Source organism: Cololabis saira, chromosome 13 (genome assembly GCF_033807715.1).
Source record: "Cololabis saira isolate AMF1-May2022 chromosome 13, fColSai1.1, whole genome shotgun sequence".
NCBI lineage: Eukaryota > Metazoa > Chordata > Actinopteri > Beloniformes > Belonidae > Cololabis > Cololabis saira.
Genome location: NC_084599.1, coordinates 1,651,901 through 1,671,226, shown reverse-complemented (window position 1 = coordinate 1,671,226; position 19,326 = coordinate 1,651,901). Strand labels below are relative to the sequence as shown.

The window sequence follows — 19,326 nt, the reverse complement described above, 5'->3', positions numbered from 1 at the left end:
CTGTTGAGGTACTAGGAGGAAGTAAAGACGTACCGCCATCTTCTCTGTGATGGCAGACTTGTTCTTGTCCGGGAGATCCTGCTCTATGATGGAGTCCAGCAGCTGGTTCAGGATCTGGGTGGCTGCGTAGCCTTCGTCCACCGTGTTCTGCAACAGCAACACATGAAGCTACTGCAGCAGCTGTAGCACGGCCAGGAGAAACACGCTACGCACGGCCAGGAGAAACACGCTACGCACGGCCAGGAGAAAACACGCTACGCACGGCCAGGAGAAACACGCTACGCACGGCCAGCAGAAACACGCTACGCACGGCCAGCAGAAACACGCTACGCACGGCCAGCAGAAACACGCTACGCACGGCCAGCAGAAACACGCTACGCACGGCCAGCAGAAACACGCTACGCACGGCCAGCAGAAACACGCTACGCACGGCCAGCAGAAACACGCTACGCACGGCCAGCAGAAACACGCTACGCACGGCCAGCAGAAACACGCTACGCACGGCCAGCAGAAACACGCTACGCACGGCCAGCAGAAACACGCTACGCACGGCCAGCAGAAACACGCTACGCACGGCCAGCAGAAACACGCTACGCACGGCCAGCAGAAACACGCTACGCACGGCCAGGAGAAACACGCTACGCACGGCCAGCAGAAACACGCTACGCACGGCCAGCAGAAACACGCTACGCACGGCCAGCAGAAACACGCTACGCACGGCCAGCAGAAACACGCTACGCACGGCCAGCAGAAACACGCTACGCACGGCCAGCAGAAACACGCTACGCACGGCCAGCAGAAACACGCTACGCACGGCCAGCAGAAACACGCTACGCACGGCCAGCAGAAACACGCTGCGCACGGCCAGGAGAAACACGCTACGCACGGCCAGCAGAAACACGCTACGCACGGCCAGGAGAAACACGCTAGCACGGCCAGGAGAAACACGCTAGCACGTGCAGGGGAAACACGCTACGCACGTGCAGGGGAAACACGCTACGCACGGCAGGGGAAACACGCTACGCACGGCCAGCAGAAACACAAATACAGACTTCTCCAAGGGTGAAAGATGATGGATTTGAAACAATTATAAGTGATTTAGATCAAGTGAAATGCAGGTAAACTAAGTGCTATTAGCGTACCTTGAGCACGACCTCTAGATTCTCAAATGTTCCTCTGAAGCAGATCTGGAGCAGGGAGTGGATCATCGGGGAGGGAACGACCTATGAGAGGACAGAGGAAGATCAGAGCAACTAACAGCTACAGTCACACTACATTCATCCATGCTAGCTTCGCCAGCTTGCCTTCCCCTGCAAATAAAGTTCTTAATGTTGATCTTTTTATTGTCTCTTTGGAGCAGTTGCATGGATTGCTTTGATTTGCCCTGATTGTGTCGATTCCTTTAAGAAGCAGGTGAAACATTTTTAGGGCAAGCTGCGGGGGGAGATGTGAAGTGATACAATAGACCAAATATATGCCCTATATTACCCATAATACCTCTGTACCCGTCAGTGGTGTAAAGTAACGAAGTACAAGTACTTCGTTATTATATACTTTTACTTTTACTTCGTTACATTTTCAAGGAAAAAAAAAATCGTACTTTTAATCCGCTATATTTAAAATTGGACACGTCGTTACTCGCTACAAATTAAAGAACAGCACAGCGGGGGCTGATTTATGGTTCCGCGTTACACCGGCGCAGAGCTACGGCGTTGGGTACGCGGCGACGCACACCCTACGCCGTATTCTACGGCGTAAGGTGTGCGTCGATTTAACGCAGAACCATAAGGCGGGCGGGAAGGAAGGGGGGCGCGTGGATATACAGAGAAGGAGCCGCAGCTCCCGGGAGAGTTGCGCCGCAGAGGCGGGCCGGAAGGCCGGAGGAACCGCTGTTGCGTCGAGTACCGATGAGGACTGAAGCCTGATTTATGGTTCCGCGTTAAATCGACGCAGAGCCTCGCCGTAGGGTACGGGCCCTGCGTTGGTGTAACGCGGAACCATAAATCAGCCTTGAGCGGCAGCCGACGCGTGTCCATGCGCACCATTCTTTGATTCCACCCCTTCTAAGGTGGTTTTGGCATTTAAAAGTTCAAAAGTCTCATCCTTTATCAGCTGGGGTTGCTTAATGTTGTCACTGCATACTACAGGCTGGGGGTGAACCTGTCAGCGGGGCCAATGGGGTACAGCAGCAGTGATGAGCAAAGGGAGAAATTAAAATGGGGTAATGGAAACAAACGCTAAAGGGGTCAGAATAATATCACCATTATTTAGAGTTGTAAGCAAATTCTTGGATTCTTCATTTCTTTGCAATCCTTTTAAAAATAATTTTGTACTTTGAATTTTGTACTTTGTACTTTTTACTTTTGTACTTAAGTACATTTTACACCATGTACTTTTGGTACTTTATTATATTTAAGTTGAGGTACTTTTATACTTTTACTTAAAGAGTATATTGCAGGTTAGAACTTTTTCAAAAATTATACCTGACCTTATGTGAAAATGACTATGTGAGAAGTTAATGTAGGATTTAATATGTTTTACAAGACATAAGGGCACTTATTCAGAGGAAAAAGTGGCTGGTTTTAGCCAAGCTCGTACAAACGCTTTTTTTTTCGAACACCGCGTCATATGATGCCACACCAGGGAGACTTCTCCACAGCTGCCCCATCTGACTGCCCAGACCCCGTACACACGTAGCCGGGTATCTGCTAAACCCAAGATATTTTCCTACGTTTGGACCTGTCATCCACATGAAAACGCAAATAAACGAATGTTTAAAAAAAACTCCAGGCAAAGGGAAGATTTTTGAAAACTCTGTTTATGTAGATGCGTGTAGACCTGGTGTAAACAGAGACAACCGGAGTTTTGCGTTTTCGAACGTCACATTATGCTCCAAAACAACAACAAATCTGCTCTGAGTCTGACGTCTAACGTGCGACCCAGAACTGATCCACCTGTCCTCCAAGCTATTTATTAAATAAATGGTCTCGGCTCTTGACACGTTACACCGACGCGGAGCCTACGCCGTAGGGTACGCGGCGACGCGCAGCAGTGCTGCAGCTGGGCTGCGTCGGTTTAACACGGCAGCTCCGTGGTGGGACCATGGATCTGACACGGGGGGAGTCGAGCTCGTTACCCGAGAATGAGACGCGGCTCCCGGGAAAGCTGCGCAGCAGGGCTGCAGCTGGGCTGCGTCGATTAACGCGGCAGCTCCGTGGCGGACATGGGGAAACTCCAGCTCGTTACCCGAGGAGGAGGCGCGGATCCCGGGGAAGCGGCGCAGCACAGGCGGCCCGGAGGCCGGAAGACCAGATGATCTACAGGTTTGGAATGCTTATGAAAGTGGTCGAAAACGCATAGCCTATCTTCGGTTATGTGTGGAAGGTTTTTTTTTTTTAACAACGATGTAATGTGGATACAAATTATTTTATAAACGAGGGGGGGGGAAGTATTCGGTTTTAAAAATACCCGGCTATTTCGGATGCTTTTAATCAGAAAAAAGAGAAGATAATAAGCCTGTTTTCTGTTTAGAAAGTACAAACATAGACAGATTACAAGTACTCACCCGTTTTTAAGGAGTTATTTTCGGAGTTTCTTTCAGGAGCACGGAGCAGGAGTGCTGCAGTGAATAAAGGCGGATTTATGGTTCCGCGTAAAATCGACGGCGTAGCCTACGGTGTAGGGTACGCGGCGCACGCAGCGTTCTGTGCGTCGCCGCGTAACCTACGCCGTAGGGTCTGCGTTGGTGTAACGCGGACCCATAAATCAGCCTTTTAAAAAGCGAGTTTCAGCTGTCAATCAAAAGAACGTGGGGGGACTAACGGGTTTCGTAATTATAAGGCTGTGGCCCGTCATATTGGTGTGAATACACATTCACAACCTCTTCAGTGTCACAACTAACATTAAGATCCATTATTTTTCCTATTGTTGAATTCACCGCGCTCCCCAATGCGACGTCACTTCCGGTTCAACTTTTTCAGATGCGGAAGTAAAATACTCTCACAAAAACAACTCTGGAGGTCACTGTAGTATATATTTATGCGTATTTCAATGAAAATTCAGTTCCTACATTATTTTCCTACACATTGATTCACAGGGGTCTCCAACCTGCAATATGCTCTTTAAGTAATGTTCTTAATGGGTACTTTTTACTTTTACTTAAGTAATTTTCAAGCAGAAAATTTGTACTTTTACTTAAGTACAATATTTTTATACTTTTTCCACCTCTGGTACCCGTCCCCAGGCCTAAACGGCCACCAGTAGAATCCAGTCCTGTGGGACTAGCCCCCTTTAAACATTTCAATGAAAAACTCATGGTGAATGTCTCCAGTCCCCAAACACACACACACAGACGGACAGTAGTGACTCACCCCTGCTATCTCAACCACGGCACCAACGGTGATTTCTTTGTTACCGCTGAGCCGAGCAACACTCTGGAGAAATGTGATGGCTTTCCTCAGGTCTCCTTCGGACACTTGCACCAACGCCGCTATACTCTGACCCAGAACAGAACAACACAAGTTGAGCAGCTGTGCAGAACCTCTCTGCTACATCTACAAGGTACACGCTAGGGCTGAAACCATTCCTACAATAATTACAGGAATTCCATTAAAAGAAATGATGGAGGAATGTTCTCTGCCTCGAGGAATCGTTTCATTTTGCAGCTCAAAGCAGGTATTTCTCCTGGACTACGTTTAATGCGGCACAACGCGCTGAAGCCACGAACGTAAAGGAAGAAGAAAGACAGCGGATGTTTGGTTTTAACTAAAAGAAAAGGTAGAAACAGTGAAAAGTGTGGGTCATTTCCAGCTGGACACCAAGGCAACACTGTTGCTGTTTCACTGTAAGACAGAGCTGATACACAACAGTACGTCCTCAACGCTGCAGCTTCTCCACCAACACCCTGTTACTCCCAGAGGGAGGACCGTCACCCAGACACGGGAATTAAGTTAACGTAGCACTAATTAATGAGATTAACGTTACGGTACCTTGCTAACATAACGTTATATAGGTTTCTGTTAATTATGACGACTGTCGATGCGGCTAACGCATTTAATCTGTAAAAACACAGAGCTGTAGAGTGATGAGGGTGAAAAATAAAAACTTAATAAAGCTAACTGGGTAGTTTTCAGTTTAATCTCTGTATTCATTGATGGATAAAACATCAAGTAGCGCTGGTTGCTAATGTGCTCCAATACAGCAGGAATCAGAATTATATTTTGAACACAGACAAAACTCAAAATCTTATCAAGACTTTAATGTAAAACTTAACTAGAACTTAAAATTTGCTTGATACAAATGAAAGTTCAATTGAAACACGTGGGAAAAACACCTAACTTTTTAAGTGATGTGTGTTATCAGGTGTAATGGCATTTTTAGGTTAGAAATAAGTAAACTTCTTGGTAAGATCCTTAGTTTTTTGAGTGAAGGCAGTGAATTTGGTCGACTGGTGTAAGTTCAGGGTTTTTAAATGCACAGCCATGAACCTACTGGATTATATAATTTAGTTTTAGTAATGTCAATTCATATCTAACATCTTATGTATATTTATAATTGCTCTTTAACTAAACAAAAATATGTTTTATCCGATTAATCGATGGAATTTTCAGTAGAATACTGGATTAATAAAATATTGGATAGCTGCAGCCCTAGTCGCTAGACGCTCAAATTAGAGTTAGTAAAGGGACTGATGGGGCCATTACTGACCTAAAACCACTCAGATTATTGGAGGCAGCAGCAGCAGCAGCAAAAATGTAAGAGAAAAAGAGTTCAAGACAAATTTTCTGATCAACATGGCTCCTTTTGTGGTCAGATTCTACGCCATCTTCCAGGTCTTCATACATCTGCTCTGCAGCCGCAACACCATCCACCAACTCCTGCTTTTTCTTGAAACAAGTGCATAATCTTTTTCGCTCATAAATGTCCTCTAAATCTTTTCTTGACTTTTTGAAAGCTGTTGATCGGAGAACTCGTCTTCAACTCTTCTTCTTCCCTTCAACTTTTGAGGCGAGAGCAGAAAGGCCCGAGTCCTCCACCAGCGTTCGTGCTGCTTTTGCAGTTCTCAGGCCTGTGTTTGGCTCAACACTGATCTGTGCCTGAAACACACCTGATTACATGAATACATGAAGAACCCCCATGAATGGATTATCTTATCTTCTATGACAATACCAAGATTCAAAAAACAAAAACTGTTAACGACTGGTTCAAGGAACCAACTATCAATCAATCAATCAGTCCGTCACTATGTGCTGGAAACCTGTTCAGAGTTGGAGTGGGGTCTCTGGGGGAAAGGCAGGAGAACTACAGTAACACATTACTCATCATGGTCTCTACTCTACCTCAGGAGAACTACAGTAACACATTACTCATCATGGTCTCTACTCTACCTCAGGAGAACTACAGTAACACATTCACTACTCATCATGGTCTCTACTCTACCTCAGGAGAACTACAGTAACACATTCTCATCATGGTCTCTACTCTACCTCAGGAGAACTACAGTAACACATTACTCATCATGGTCTCTACTCTACCTCAGGAGAACTACAGTAACACATTACTCATCAGGGTCTCTACTCTACCTCAGGAGAACTACAGTAACACATTACTCATCATGGTCTCTACTCTACCTCAGGAGAACTACAGTAACACATTACTCATCATGGTCTCTACTCTACCTCAGGAGAACTACAGTAACACACTCTCATCATGGTCTCTACTCTACCTCAGGAGAACTACAGTAACACATTACTCATCATGGTCTCTACTCTACCTCAGGAGAACTACAGTAACACATTCACTACTCATCATGGTCTCTACTCTACCTCAGGAGAACTACAGTAACACATTACTCATCATGGTCTCTACTCTACCTCAGGAGAACTACAGTAACACATTACTCATCATGGTCTCTACTCTACCTCAGGAGAACTACAGTAACACATTACTCATCATGGTCTCTACTCTACCTCAGGAGAACTACAGTAACACACTACTCATCATGGTCTCTACTCTACCTCAGGAGAACTACAGTAACACACTACTCATCATGGTCTCTACTCTACCTCAGGAGAACTACAGTAACACATTACTCATCAGGGTCTCTACTCTACCTCAGGAGAACTACAGTAACACATTCACTACTCATCATGGTCTCTACTCTACCTCAGGAGAACTACAGTAACACACTACTCATCATGGTCTCTACTCTACCTCAGGAGAACTACAGTAACACATTACTCATCAGGGTCTCTACTCTACCTCAGGAGAACTACAGTAACACATTCTCATCATGGTCTCTACTCTACCTCAGGAGAACTACAGTAACACACTACTCATCATGGTCTCTACTCTACCTCAGGAGAACTACAGTAACACATTCACTACTCATCATGGTCTCTACTCTACCTCAGGAGAACTACAGTAACACACTACTCATCATGGTCTCTACTCTACCTCAGGAGAACTACAGTAACACATTACTCATCAGGGTCTCTACTCTACCTCAGGAGAACTACAGTAACACATTCTCATCATGGTCTCTACTCTACCTCAGGAGAACTACAGTAACACACTACTCATCATGGTCTCTACTCTACCTCAGGAGAACTACAGTAACACATTCACTACTCATCATGGTCTCTACTCTACCTCAGGAGAACTACAGTAACACATTACTCATCAGGGTCTCTACTCTACCTCAGGAGAACTACAGTAACACATTCACTACTCATCATGGTCTCTACTCTACCTCAGGAGAACTACAGTAACACATTACTCATCAGGGTCTCTACTCTACCTCAGGAGAACTACAGTAACACATTCAGGGGTGATAGTAAAAAAAAATCCTGAGCCTGAACTTTTTTTTCCTGGGAGGTAAGCGAGCCCCTAAGCCAAGATATATGCCCCGATCAACACAATTGTCATTTTTTGTCCTCTTAAAGTGTAAGTCTAGTGTAAATTGACCCATGATCCTGTTGTTCAAGCTCACCACATGCAGCCCATAGAAAACAGAATGAGACAACTGAACAACATAGGCCAGGGGTGTGATTCCCTGGGACAACATTTTGATAAATAGTTCATTAAATTGAATGGCCTATTTTACTGTCATGAGGAGGAAAGATTGTAGAAAAACATTAATGTCAACACTAGTATAAATACAGGTTTGCTTGGCCTCACAAAATGATGCTGTTTACAATGAGGTGGCAACACTTATGATTCTAATGTAGGGCTGAACGATTTTTGAAAATAATCTAATTGCGATTTTTTTCCTCAATATTAAGATTTAATATGTGAGTATATTTTTTTTCAAGGTCCTGTTCTCATGTATTTTTCAACTACACAAGCAATAAATCAGTCTGTTTCAAGTAGATTTTCACTTGAAATAAGTAGAAAAATCTGCCAGTGGAACAAGATTGTTTTGCTTGTAATAAGAAGATAAATCTTGTCCCACTGGCAGATTTTCCTACTTATTTCAAGTGAAAATTTACTTGAAACAGGTGAAAATTGTCAAACAAGTTATTTTTCTGGTGTTATTTTTCTGGTGATGACTCTAAATGTTGAATTAGCAGTAAAACCACATTCATTGATGGAATGACATAAGGGATGGAAAGGGGGGATGGCAGTTTTACAGGGGGGATGATTTGGACCGTTTTTATTTCGGGGGGGGATGATTTGGACCGTTTTTATTTCAGGGGGGATGATTTGGACCGTTTTCACCATCACATCACCCCTCATCCCCCCTCAACTCGAACACTGCTCACACGGAACTCAGAACTTCTTCATAAATAACTCCCAGAGAGAAAAACACCAGCAAGCTAACAAACAAACCAATAAAGCTCTCAGAGTTAACAAAACGAACCAGCAATGAACAACTCGCGCTGTTTTAACCTCTCATCCTCATGAACTGATGGGCTGCAGGTGTGGTTTAAGGCTGATTTATGGTTCCGCGTTACACCAACGCAGGCCCTACGCCGTAGGTTACGCAAACTACGGCGTACCCTACGGCGAAAGCTCTGCGTCGATTTAACGCGGAACCATAAATCAGGCTTCACAGCGCGACTCACTGTGCGCCCGGCTCCTCGCCGACTCCGCGCTCATATATTTAATAAATTTATAAAGCCCATATATTTATAAAGCCTCACTTGGCGCTGAGGCCATGGTAGATTTAGGTTACACGCGGACACGCGGCACTGTTGACTTTTCCCATTTCCCTGCCGGCTCTGCTCACTGGCTAAACAGTCCCCTCACAAACAGTGTCCAGCGGCGCTACGTTCCGCCGCGCCGCGCTCCCAACGTTGTGTGCGCTACTCACCAGTATTACGGTATATGAAAAATTCATATCATAAGAAAAATAAACGGTAAACCTGATTTTATTTTATTTTTTTCTCGCAAACACCTCGGTATGCCGGAAATCCGGCGTGACGCCGGAGCGCTATCACCCCTGCACATTACTCATCATGGTCTCTACTCTACCTCAGGAGAACTACAGTAACACACTACTCATCATGGTCTCTACTCTACCTCAGGAGAACTACAGTAACACATTACTCATCATGGTCTCTACTCTACCTCAGGAGAACTACAGTAACACATTACTCATCATGGTCTCTACTCTACCTCAGGAGAACTACAGTAACACATTCACTACTCATCATGGTCTCTACTCTACCTCAGGAGAACTACAGTAACACATTCACTACTCATCATGGTCTCTACTCTACCTCAGGAGAACTACAGTAACACATTACTCATCATGGTCTCTACTCTACCTCAGGAGAACTACAGTAACACATTACTCATCATGGTCTCTACTCTACCTCAGGAGAACTACAGTAACACATTCACTACTCATCATGGTCTCTACTCTACCTCAGGAGAACTACAGTAACACATTCACTACTCATCATGGTCTCTACTCTACCTCAGGAGAACTACAGTAACACATTACTCATCATGGTCTCTACTCTACCTCAGGAGAACTACAGTAACACATTACTCATCATGGTCTCTACTCTACCTCAGGAGAACTACAGTAACACATTACTCATCATGGTCTCTACTCTACCTCAGGAGAACTACAGTAACACATTCACTACTCATCATGGTCTCTACTCTACCTCAGGAGAACTACAGTAACACATTACTCATCATGGTCTCTACTCTACCTCAGGAGAACTACAGTAACACATTACTCATCATGGTCTCTACTCTACCTCAGGAGAACTACAGTAACACATTCTCATCATGGTCTCTACTCTACCTCCTCCGTGTACTGGAGCTTCTCTTTCTCACAGATCTCCAGGAGACGCTCTTCCTGGATCTGGTTGGCCAAAGGTTTGAAACGAAACTTGGAACATCTGGATGTGAGAGGCTCGATGATCCTGGAGACAGACACACGTCAGGGTGGAGACAGACACACGTCAGGGTGGGGTCGGTCAGCAGCGCAGGGTGAAGTGTGTCCGGGCCGTGGGCTGACCTGCTGATGTTGTTTGACCTGCTGATGTAGTTGGGGCTGACCTGCTGATGTAGTTTGTAGTTGGGGCTGACCTGCTAATGTAGTTTGTAGTTGGGGCTGACCTGCTAATGTAGTTTGTAGTTGGGGCTGACCTGCTAATGTAGTTTGTAGTTGGGGCTGACCTGCTAATGTAGTTTGTAGTTGGGGCTGACCTGCTAATGTAGTTTGTAGTTGGGGCTGACCTGCTAATGTAGTATGGGCTGACCTGCTGATGTAGTTCGACCTGCTGATGTAGTTGGGACTGACCTGCTGATGTAGTTCGACCTGCTGATGTAGTTGGGGCTGACCTGCTGATGTAGTTGGGGCTGACCTGCTGATGTAGTTGGGGCTGACCTGCTGATGTAGTTGGGGCTGACCTGCTGATGTAGTTGGGACTGACCTGCTGATGTAGTTGGGGCTGACCTGCTGATGTAGTTGGGGCTGACCTGCTGATGTAGTTGGGACTGACCTGCTGATGTAGTTGGGACTGACCTGCTGATGTAGTTGCAGATGAGACAGAAGCGGGTGGTACGAGACTCCTTCTCCATGGTGCGTCTGAGAGCAGCCTGGGCCGGCCCCGTCATGGAGTCGGCTTCGTCCAGGATGATGATCTTAAACGGAGGACACGGCTTCCCGCTGACGAGGACAAGCAGATTACTATCAATCTGCACGTGTGGAGCCATTTCAGATAAAATCAAAGTGCTTTACAATAAGATGCAGAGTAAACTTAAATGAGACTAGTTAAAGCACAGAGGCTCAGATGGATGTAAAAATGACAACATTAAAAGACACGTGTACACAACAACAATTAAAATGAAAGACAAGTTGGACAAGTCAACTAAAAGCTCATTTAAATAAAAATGTATGTTAAAAGAGTCAACACCATCGGCCGGAACCAGAACAGAAGGCGGAGCGGGATCTCCTGTAGTTTTAAAATACTGATAAAAGGTTCTGCTCCGAGGACCGAGGTGAAAGAGCTGAGGAATAAGGGCGTAAAAGAGCACACAGGGAGTTTGGGGCTTGGTGTGGTTTGACCGTCAGCCGAGCAGAGAGGAGTATGTTGGGGGAACATGATTCCATCCACCAGCACTAGCTCAGTACGGCTGCTGCGTTCTGCACATGTGCAGACGCTTTAAGGAGCGCTGGTTAAAACAGGTAGAAAGAGAGTTAGATACTCAGGTCTAGGAGAGATGAAAGAATGTTAAATGGGTTAAAGCTGGTCAGTTCTCTTGAATGTCTCTCCGAGGACAGAGACGAGCCGGACCACTCCCCAGGTTTCTAATGCTGGACTGAACTGAAGAGCTCAGGGATCCCACGTGTGCTTAAATAAGCTAAATTTTTTAATCTGGGGTGAAGATCACTGTCTCAGTTTTTGAAGAGTTCAGTTCCAGATAGTTGTTGGCACGTCAGTTTTTGATGGTGTCCAAACAATCAAGTACGTTTGCTAACCCACGTAACTCCGACTCATAACAGGAACAGCAGAGCTGAAGTAGAAAAATAATTTTATAACATTGTCTGTGGCAAAGATAATGTGACAGTCAGGAATAATGAGTGACCCTGTAGATTAAGTTCTTGCATGCTGAGATTACCGCTGACGCTTTAGAGGATGCAACATAGATGGGGGTTGAAGCTGGAAACTTAGAGGCCAGTTGGAGTCTGCAGGAGCTGAGAGACTTGTGAAGCAGCACTTAACCACAACGCTTTCACCCTCCACTCTTACAGACAGCCATAGTCACATATGTGGCCAGAAGTGCTTCTTTTATCACCTATACGGCTGAATCTACATCTTCCACCTGTTGAGATGTCACTCCATAACCTCCACTCACGCAAACATTCAGGCCCCCTCTCTCCTTCCTGTCACGTCTTCATGTCATCATCACTGTTCACAGTGTTTATGTTAGCCACCCTTCACGGGCCTCGTTTCATTAACAGTGTTTATGTTAGCCACCCTTCACAGCCTCGTTTCACTGGACGTTTCTTCCCTGTGATGGGCAGCTTTCCTCTCCAGGGAGAGCCATATCCTTCACAGTTTACACGGAAATTAATAGATATTCTATCAATTTGGACAGGACGGTGGCTTAGTTGTTAGCACTGTTGCCTCGCAGCAAGAAGGTTCCTGGTTCCACTCCCTGGCGGGAGTCAGCCATCAAACGTGTTTTCCATGTAAACCTCAATTCAGAATTACTATTTCATGTAAACTCAAAGGAAAATAGTTTAATTCTGAATTATGTAATTCGGAATAATTAATTCCGAATTAAACCATCATGTAACTGTGGCCACTGTAGTCCACTGACAGAATCCCCGTCTGCATGTGAGCTCATCAGCTCAGCCGTGTCTCTCTCTGCATGGCATTTCAAGCTTTCCAACCGTCTGCTGAAAACGTTTATTCTTCTCTTCAGTACAATGACATCTTTTCCTGAGGGGGGTGAATAGCGTTTCTTTTGGGTTCATTTAAATGTTTTCCCAGGATTCCAGACAGGATATTTGAGTCAGGGAGGTTCCTGCAGGTGAAAAATCAACCAAACCTTTATTCACATGCACTTGTGTTCTGCAGTGAGCGTGTACTTACTCAGGACGAGTCCCGGACACCGTGAGCTGAGCAAAGTTCTTGACTTTCTCCCGGATGACCTGGATGCCTCTTTCATCGGAAGCATTCAGCTCCAACACCCTCTGTCTGTACAGCTGAGGACTAAACAAGACCACAGGAACTTCAGGAAAACTTCAAATCCCACTCATTTCCAGCGCTGCAAAGAGTTGCATTCAATGCTTTGTTTTAATTTGGGGGGAAAAAAAGCAGCTCACCCATAAAGTTCTTTGGCAGCAGCTAAGATGGTGGACGTCTTTCCTGTTCCAGGAGGACCGTAGAAGAGCAGGTTGGGAAGCTGTAATCACAACATCAGGTCAAACTGACACATGAAGAAAAGAAAAACAGAGAAAACAACACCTCGTTTCTGCAGCTCCTGACCTGATAAAATCTAAACATGCAAAAACATGTAAATGATGAGTTTTTCATAAAAGTCCCGATGGCAGAAAGAAAAACAAAGAAGTAGTTCTGATCACGACACGATACTAATTGCATTCCTTGCCATTATCCGTTCAGTCCAGCTCAATAGTACTGTATTAATACTGACCCTAGCCCAGGGTTTTTCCTGCCGCCCCTAGCTCTCAAAACTCTGACATCATGAAAATAGTTATTTTCTGGCAGGCGTTGGACTGGATGGATGTTATCTTAACTGCAGTTGCAGCATTGCACCACTGTGGAGGCGCTGTATCAACGACAGTGAAGAAGACGAAATCTCGAGAATTATTATTATTTCTATATTATTATTTCTAAATTATTATTTCTGCGTTTTACGGCAGTAGTTGTATTAAAAATCGGCGTCCTGGTTTTCCCTGGCTGTTCAAACAGGTAAATATAGTTTCTTTTGCATCCAAGCATGTGTTGTTTATTAAAAAAAGGTTTCCTCGGTATCAGTGTGACGTTAATTGAATTGAAATCTTTATTTCAAGCATAAAATGATTATAAAAACAAAAAACTATTTACACAAAACATCAGGAAAAAAAAAGAATACAAATAAACAGTCATTAAACAAAATCAAAAAGAAGTAAACCTTCATGCCCGAAAGGGAGTAGGAGGAAGTAAAAACTTATGAGGTCCGACCCCTTAATGGTTTTAGCGTTGCAGAATCAGCCACTACTTTAAAACGTTTCCTGGCCAGGAGGAATGTGCAGGTGAGTGCAGGTGAAACAGTGCAGACAATTAACATTACAAGCTGTTAAAAAGTAATAAATCATGTTACTGGCCAGATTCAGCTATTTGGTCAGGGCTGAAAGTAGAGCATAAATATGCATGAAAGGTGATAGAGGGTCAGAGTGCAGGACAGGACGAGCTGGCGAGGAGAGGAGAGGGGAACGTTAGCTTCCAAGTCATTAGGAGCATATCAACGCGAAGCCAACGTGATTTAAACATTACTTTTTTTTGTAATATATGATTGAAAAACTATCACTATTTATGTCTGTATCAAAATAAATACAAAAATACTCAATGCATGAATTGTTTTGTTTAAGGTGAAGACACGTCTGCACAGCAGACTGAATGAGAGACACTGATGTCTGTTGTAAGGAGACCATGATGGACCAGACCAGGACCAGGACCAGGACCAGGACCAGGACCAGACCAGGACCATCCATGGACCAGGACCAGACCAGACCAGGACCAGGACCAGACCAGACCAGGACCAGGACCAGGACCAGGACCAGACCAGGACCATCCATGGACCAGGACCAGACCAGACCAGGACCAGGACCAGACCAGACCAGGACCAGGACCAGGACCAGGACCAGACCAGGACCATCCATGGACCAGGACCAGACCAGACCAGGACCAGGACCAGACCAGACCAGGACCAGGACCAGGACCAGGACCAGACCAGGACCATCCATGGACCAGGACCAGACCAGACCAGGACCATCCATGGACCAGGACCAGACCAGGACCAGGACCATCCATGGACCAGACCAGGACCATCCATGGACCAGGACCAGACCAGACCAGACCAGAACCATCCATGGACCAGACCAGACCAGGACCAGGACCATCCATGGACCAGGACCAGACCAGACCAGGACCATCCATGGACCAGACCAGGACCAGGACCAGGACCATCCATGGACCAGGACCAGACCAGGACCAGGACCATCCATGGACCAGACCAGGACCAGGACCAGACCAGGACCATCCATGGACCAGGACCATCCATGGACCAGACCAGGACCATCCATGGACCAGACCAGGACCATCCATGGACCAGACCAGGACCATCCATGGACCAGACCAGACCAGGACCAGACCAGAACCATCCATGGACCGGACCAGACCAGGACCAGGACCAGGACCATCCATGGACCAGACCAGACCAGGACCAGACCAGGACCATCCATGGACCAGACCAGGACCATCCATGGACCAGACCAGGACCATCCATGGACCAGACCAGACCAGGACCAGACCAGAACCATCCATGGACCGGACCAGACCAGGACCAGGACCAGGACCATCCATGGACCAGACCAGACCAGGACCAGACCAGGACCATCCATGGACCAGACCAGGACCATCCATGGACCAGGACCATCCATGGACCAGACCAGACCAGGACCATCCATGGACCAGACCAGGACCAGGACCAGACCAGAACCATCCATGGACCGGACCAGACCAGGACCATCCATGGACCAGACCAGACCAGGACCAGGACCATCCATGGACCAGACCAGACCAGGACCAGGACCATCCATGGACCAGACCAGACCAGGACCAGACCAGGACCATCCATGGACCGGACCAGACCAGACCAGGACCAGACCCAGGACCAGGACCATCCATGGACCAGACCAGGACCATCCATGGACCAGACCAGACCAGGACCATCCATGGAAAAAGTAAGAAAAAGAAAAAGTAAAAAGTAACTTATTCTAGATAATTTTCACTTAATTCAGTGAAAATGTTCTCTTGTTCCATTGGCAGTTTTTTATTTTTGGTAAGATTGAGTTTTTATATTTGTATATTTGAATTTATATTTTTATGTTAATAAAATAACGCTTTAACATGATAATTGTCATATTTTAAATCATATTAAAACTTCCAATATACAAAATATGTTGCTTGTATAAAGTGTTTTCTTGAGCCAATTGAAGGTACGGTTTACCCGCACGCGTTTGTGCATGATCAGGATACAGCCACCTCCGCCTCAATTAGAGCCAGGAGAAACCCTGCTAGCCCCGCTCCTAGCCCCAACCGTGACCCTAGCCCCAACCGTGACCTAGCCCCAACCGTGACCTTGCCCCGCCCCTAGCCCCAACCGTGACCTAGCCCCAACCGTGACCCTAGCCCCAACCGTGACCTAGCCCCAACCGTGACCCTAGCCCCAACCGTGACCCTAGCCCCAACCGTGACCTGGCCCCGCCCCTAGCCCCAACCGTGACCTAGCCCCAACCGTGACCTTGCCCCGCCCCTAGCCCCAACCGTGACCTAGCCCCAACCGTGACCCTAGCCCCAACCGTGACCTAGCCCCAACCGTGACCCTAGCCCCAACCGTGACCTAGCCCCAACCGTGACCTTGCCCCGCCCCTAGCCCCAACCGTGACCTAGCCCCAACCGTGACCTAGCCCCAACCGTGACCTAGCCCCAACCGTGACCCTAGCCCCAACCGTGACCCTAGCCCCAACCGTGACCTGGCCCCGCCCCTAGCCCCAACCGTGACCCTAGCCCCAACCGTGACCCTAGCCCCAACCGTGACCCTAGCCCCAACCGTGACCTAGCCCCAACCGTGACCTGGCCCCGCCCCTAGCCCCAACCGTGACCCTAGCCCCAACCGTGACCTGGCCCCGCCCCCCAACCGTGACCTAGCCCCAACCGTGACCTGGCCCCGCCCCTAGCCCCAACCGTGACCCTAGCCCCAACCGTGACCTAGCCCCAACCGTGACCTGGCCCCGCCCCTAGCCCCAACCGTGACCTGGCCCCGCCCCTAGCCCCAACCGTGACCCTAGCCCCAACCGTGACCCTAGCCCCAACCGTGACCTGGCCCCGCCCCCCAACCGTGACCTGGCCCCGCCCCTAGCCCCAAACGTGACCCTAGCCCCAACCGTGACCCTAGCCCCAACCGTGACCCTAGCCTCGACCCTAGCCTCGCCCCTAGCCTCAACCGTGACCTAGCCCCAACCGTGACCCTAGCCCCAACCGTGACCCTAGCCCCAACCGTGACCCTAGCTCCGCCCCTAGCCCCGACCCTAGCCCCAACCGTGACCCTAGCCCCAACCGTGACCCTAGCCCCAACCGTGACCCTAGCCCCAACCGTGACCCTAGCCCCGCCCCTAGCCCCGACCGTGACCCTAGCCCCGCCCCTAGCCCCAACCATGACCCTAGCCCCAACCGTGACCCTAGCCCCAACCATGACCCTAGCCCCAACCGTGACCCTAGCCCCGCCCCTAGCCCCGACCGTGACCCTAGCCCCGCCCCTAGCCCCAACCATGACCCTAGCCCCAACCGTGACCCTAGCCCCAACCGTGACCCTAGCCCCAACCGTGACCCTAGCCCCAACCGTGACCCTAGCCCCGCCCCTAGCCCCAACCATGACCCTAGCCCCAACCGTGACCCTAGCCCCAACCATGACCCTAGCCCCGCCCCTAGCCCCAACCATGACCCTAGCCCCAACCGTGACCCTAGCCCCAACCGTGACCCTAGCCCCAACCGTGACCCTAGCCCCGCCCCTAGCCCCAACCGTGACCCTAGCCCCGCCCCTAGCCCCAACCGTGACCCTAGCTCCAACCGTGACCCCAACCATGACCCTAGCCCCAACCGTGACCCTAGCCCCGCCCCTAGACCCAACCGTGACCCTAGCCCCGCCCCTAGCCCCAACCGTGACCCTAGCCCCGCCCCTAGCCCCGACCCTAGCCCCAACCGTGACCCTAGCCCCAACCGTGACCCTAGCCCCAACCGTGACCCTAGCCCCAACCGTGACCCTAGCCCCAACCGTGACCCTAGCCCCAACCGTGACCCTAGCCCCGCCCCTAGCCCCAACCGTGACCCTAGCCCCGCCCCTAGCCCCGACCCTAGCCCCAACCGTGACCCTCAACCGTGACCCTAGCCCCAACCGTGACCCTAGCCCCAACCGTGACCCTAGCCCCGCCCCTAGCCCCAACCGTGACCCTAGCCCCGCCCCTAGCCCCAACCGTGACCCTAGCCCCAACCGTGACCCTAGCCCCAACCATGACCCTAGCCCCGCCCCTAGCCCCAACCATGACCCTAGCCCCAACCGTGACCCTAGCCCCAACCGTGACCCTAGCCCCAACCGTGACCCTAGCCCCGCCCCTAGCCCCAACCATGACCCTAGCCCCAACCGTGACCCTAGCCCCAACCATGACCCTAGCCCCGCCCCTAGCCCCAACCATGACCCTAGCCCCAACCGTGACCCTAGCCCCAACCGTGACCCTAGCCCCAACCGTGACCCTAACCCCGCCCCTAGCCCCAACCATGACCCTAGCCCCAACCGTGACCCTAGCCCCGCCCCTAGCCCCAACCGTGACCCTAGCCCCGCCCCTAGCCCCAACCGTGACCCTAGCTCCAACCGTGACCCCAACCATGACCCTAGCCCCAACCGTGACCCTAGCCCCAACCGTGACCCTAGCCCCGCCCCTAGACCCAACCGTGACCCTAGCCCCAACCATGACCCTAGCCCTGCCCCTAGCCCCAACCGTGACCCTAGCCCCAACCGTGACTTAGCCCCAACCGTGACCTAGCCCCAACCGTGACCCTAGCCCCAACCGTGACCCTAGCCCCGCCCCTAGCCCCAACCGTGACCCTAGCCCCAACCGTGACCCTAGCCCCGCCCCTAGCCCCAACCGTGACCCTAGCCCCAACCGTGACCCTAGCCCCGCCCCTAGCCCCAACCGTGACCCTAGCCCCAACCGTGACCCTAGCCCCAACTGTGACCCTAGCCCCGCCCCTAGCCCCAACCGTGACCCTAGCCCCGCCCCTAGCCCCAACCATGACCCTACCCCCAACCGTGACCCTAGCCCCAACCGTGACCCTAGCCCCAACCGTGACCCTAGCCCCAACCGTGACCGTAGCCCCAACCGTGACTCTAGCCCCGCCCCTAGCCCCAACCGTGACCCTAGCCCCGCCCCTAGCCCCAACCGTGACCCTAGCCCCGCCCCTAACCCCAACCGTGACCCTAGCCCCAACCGTGACACTAGCCCCTAGCCCTGCCCCTAGACCCAACCGTGACCCTAGACCCAACCGTGACCCTAGACCCAACCGTGACCCTAGCCCC

At 49.4% G+C, this 19,326-nt stretch overlaps 1 protein-coding gene across 2 annotated transcripts in view; it reads right to left on the bottom strand.

The window, feature by feature from the left end:
• Positions 1 to 19,326, bottom strand: part of rfc4 (replication factor C (activator 1) 4) — a 35,485-nt gene that overhangs the window by 3,788 nt on the left and 12,371 nt on the right. For both annotated transcript variants that reach the window (XM_061737350.1, XM_061737351.1), the window contains 7 exons: positions 13,298 to 13,377; positions 13,065 to 13,184; positions 10,988 to 11,131; positions 10,262 to 10,382; positions 4,371 to 4,496; positions 1,143 to 1,223; positions 34 to 147 (listed from right to left, as the gene is read on the bottom strand). In XM_061737350.1, coding sequence (XP_061593334.1) covers positions 34 to 147; positions 1,143 to 1,223; positions 4,371 to 4,496; positions 10,262 to 10,382; positions 10,988 to 11,131; positions 13,065 to 13,184; positions 13,298 to 13,377 — 786 coding nt within the window. The remainder of the gene's footprint in view (positions 1 to 33; positions 148 to 1,142; positions 1,224 to 4,370; positions 4,497 to 10,261; positions 10,383 to 10,987; positions 11,132 to 13,064; positions 13,185 to 13,297; positions 13,378 to 19,326) is intronic.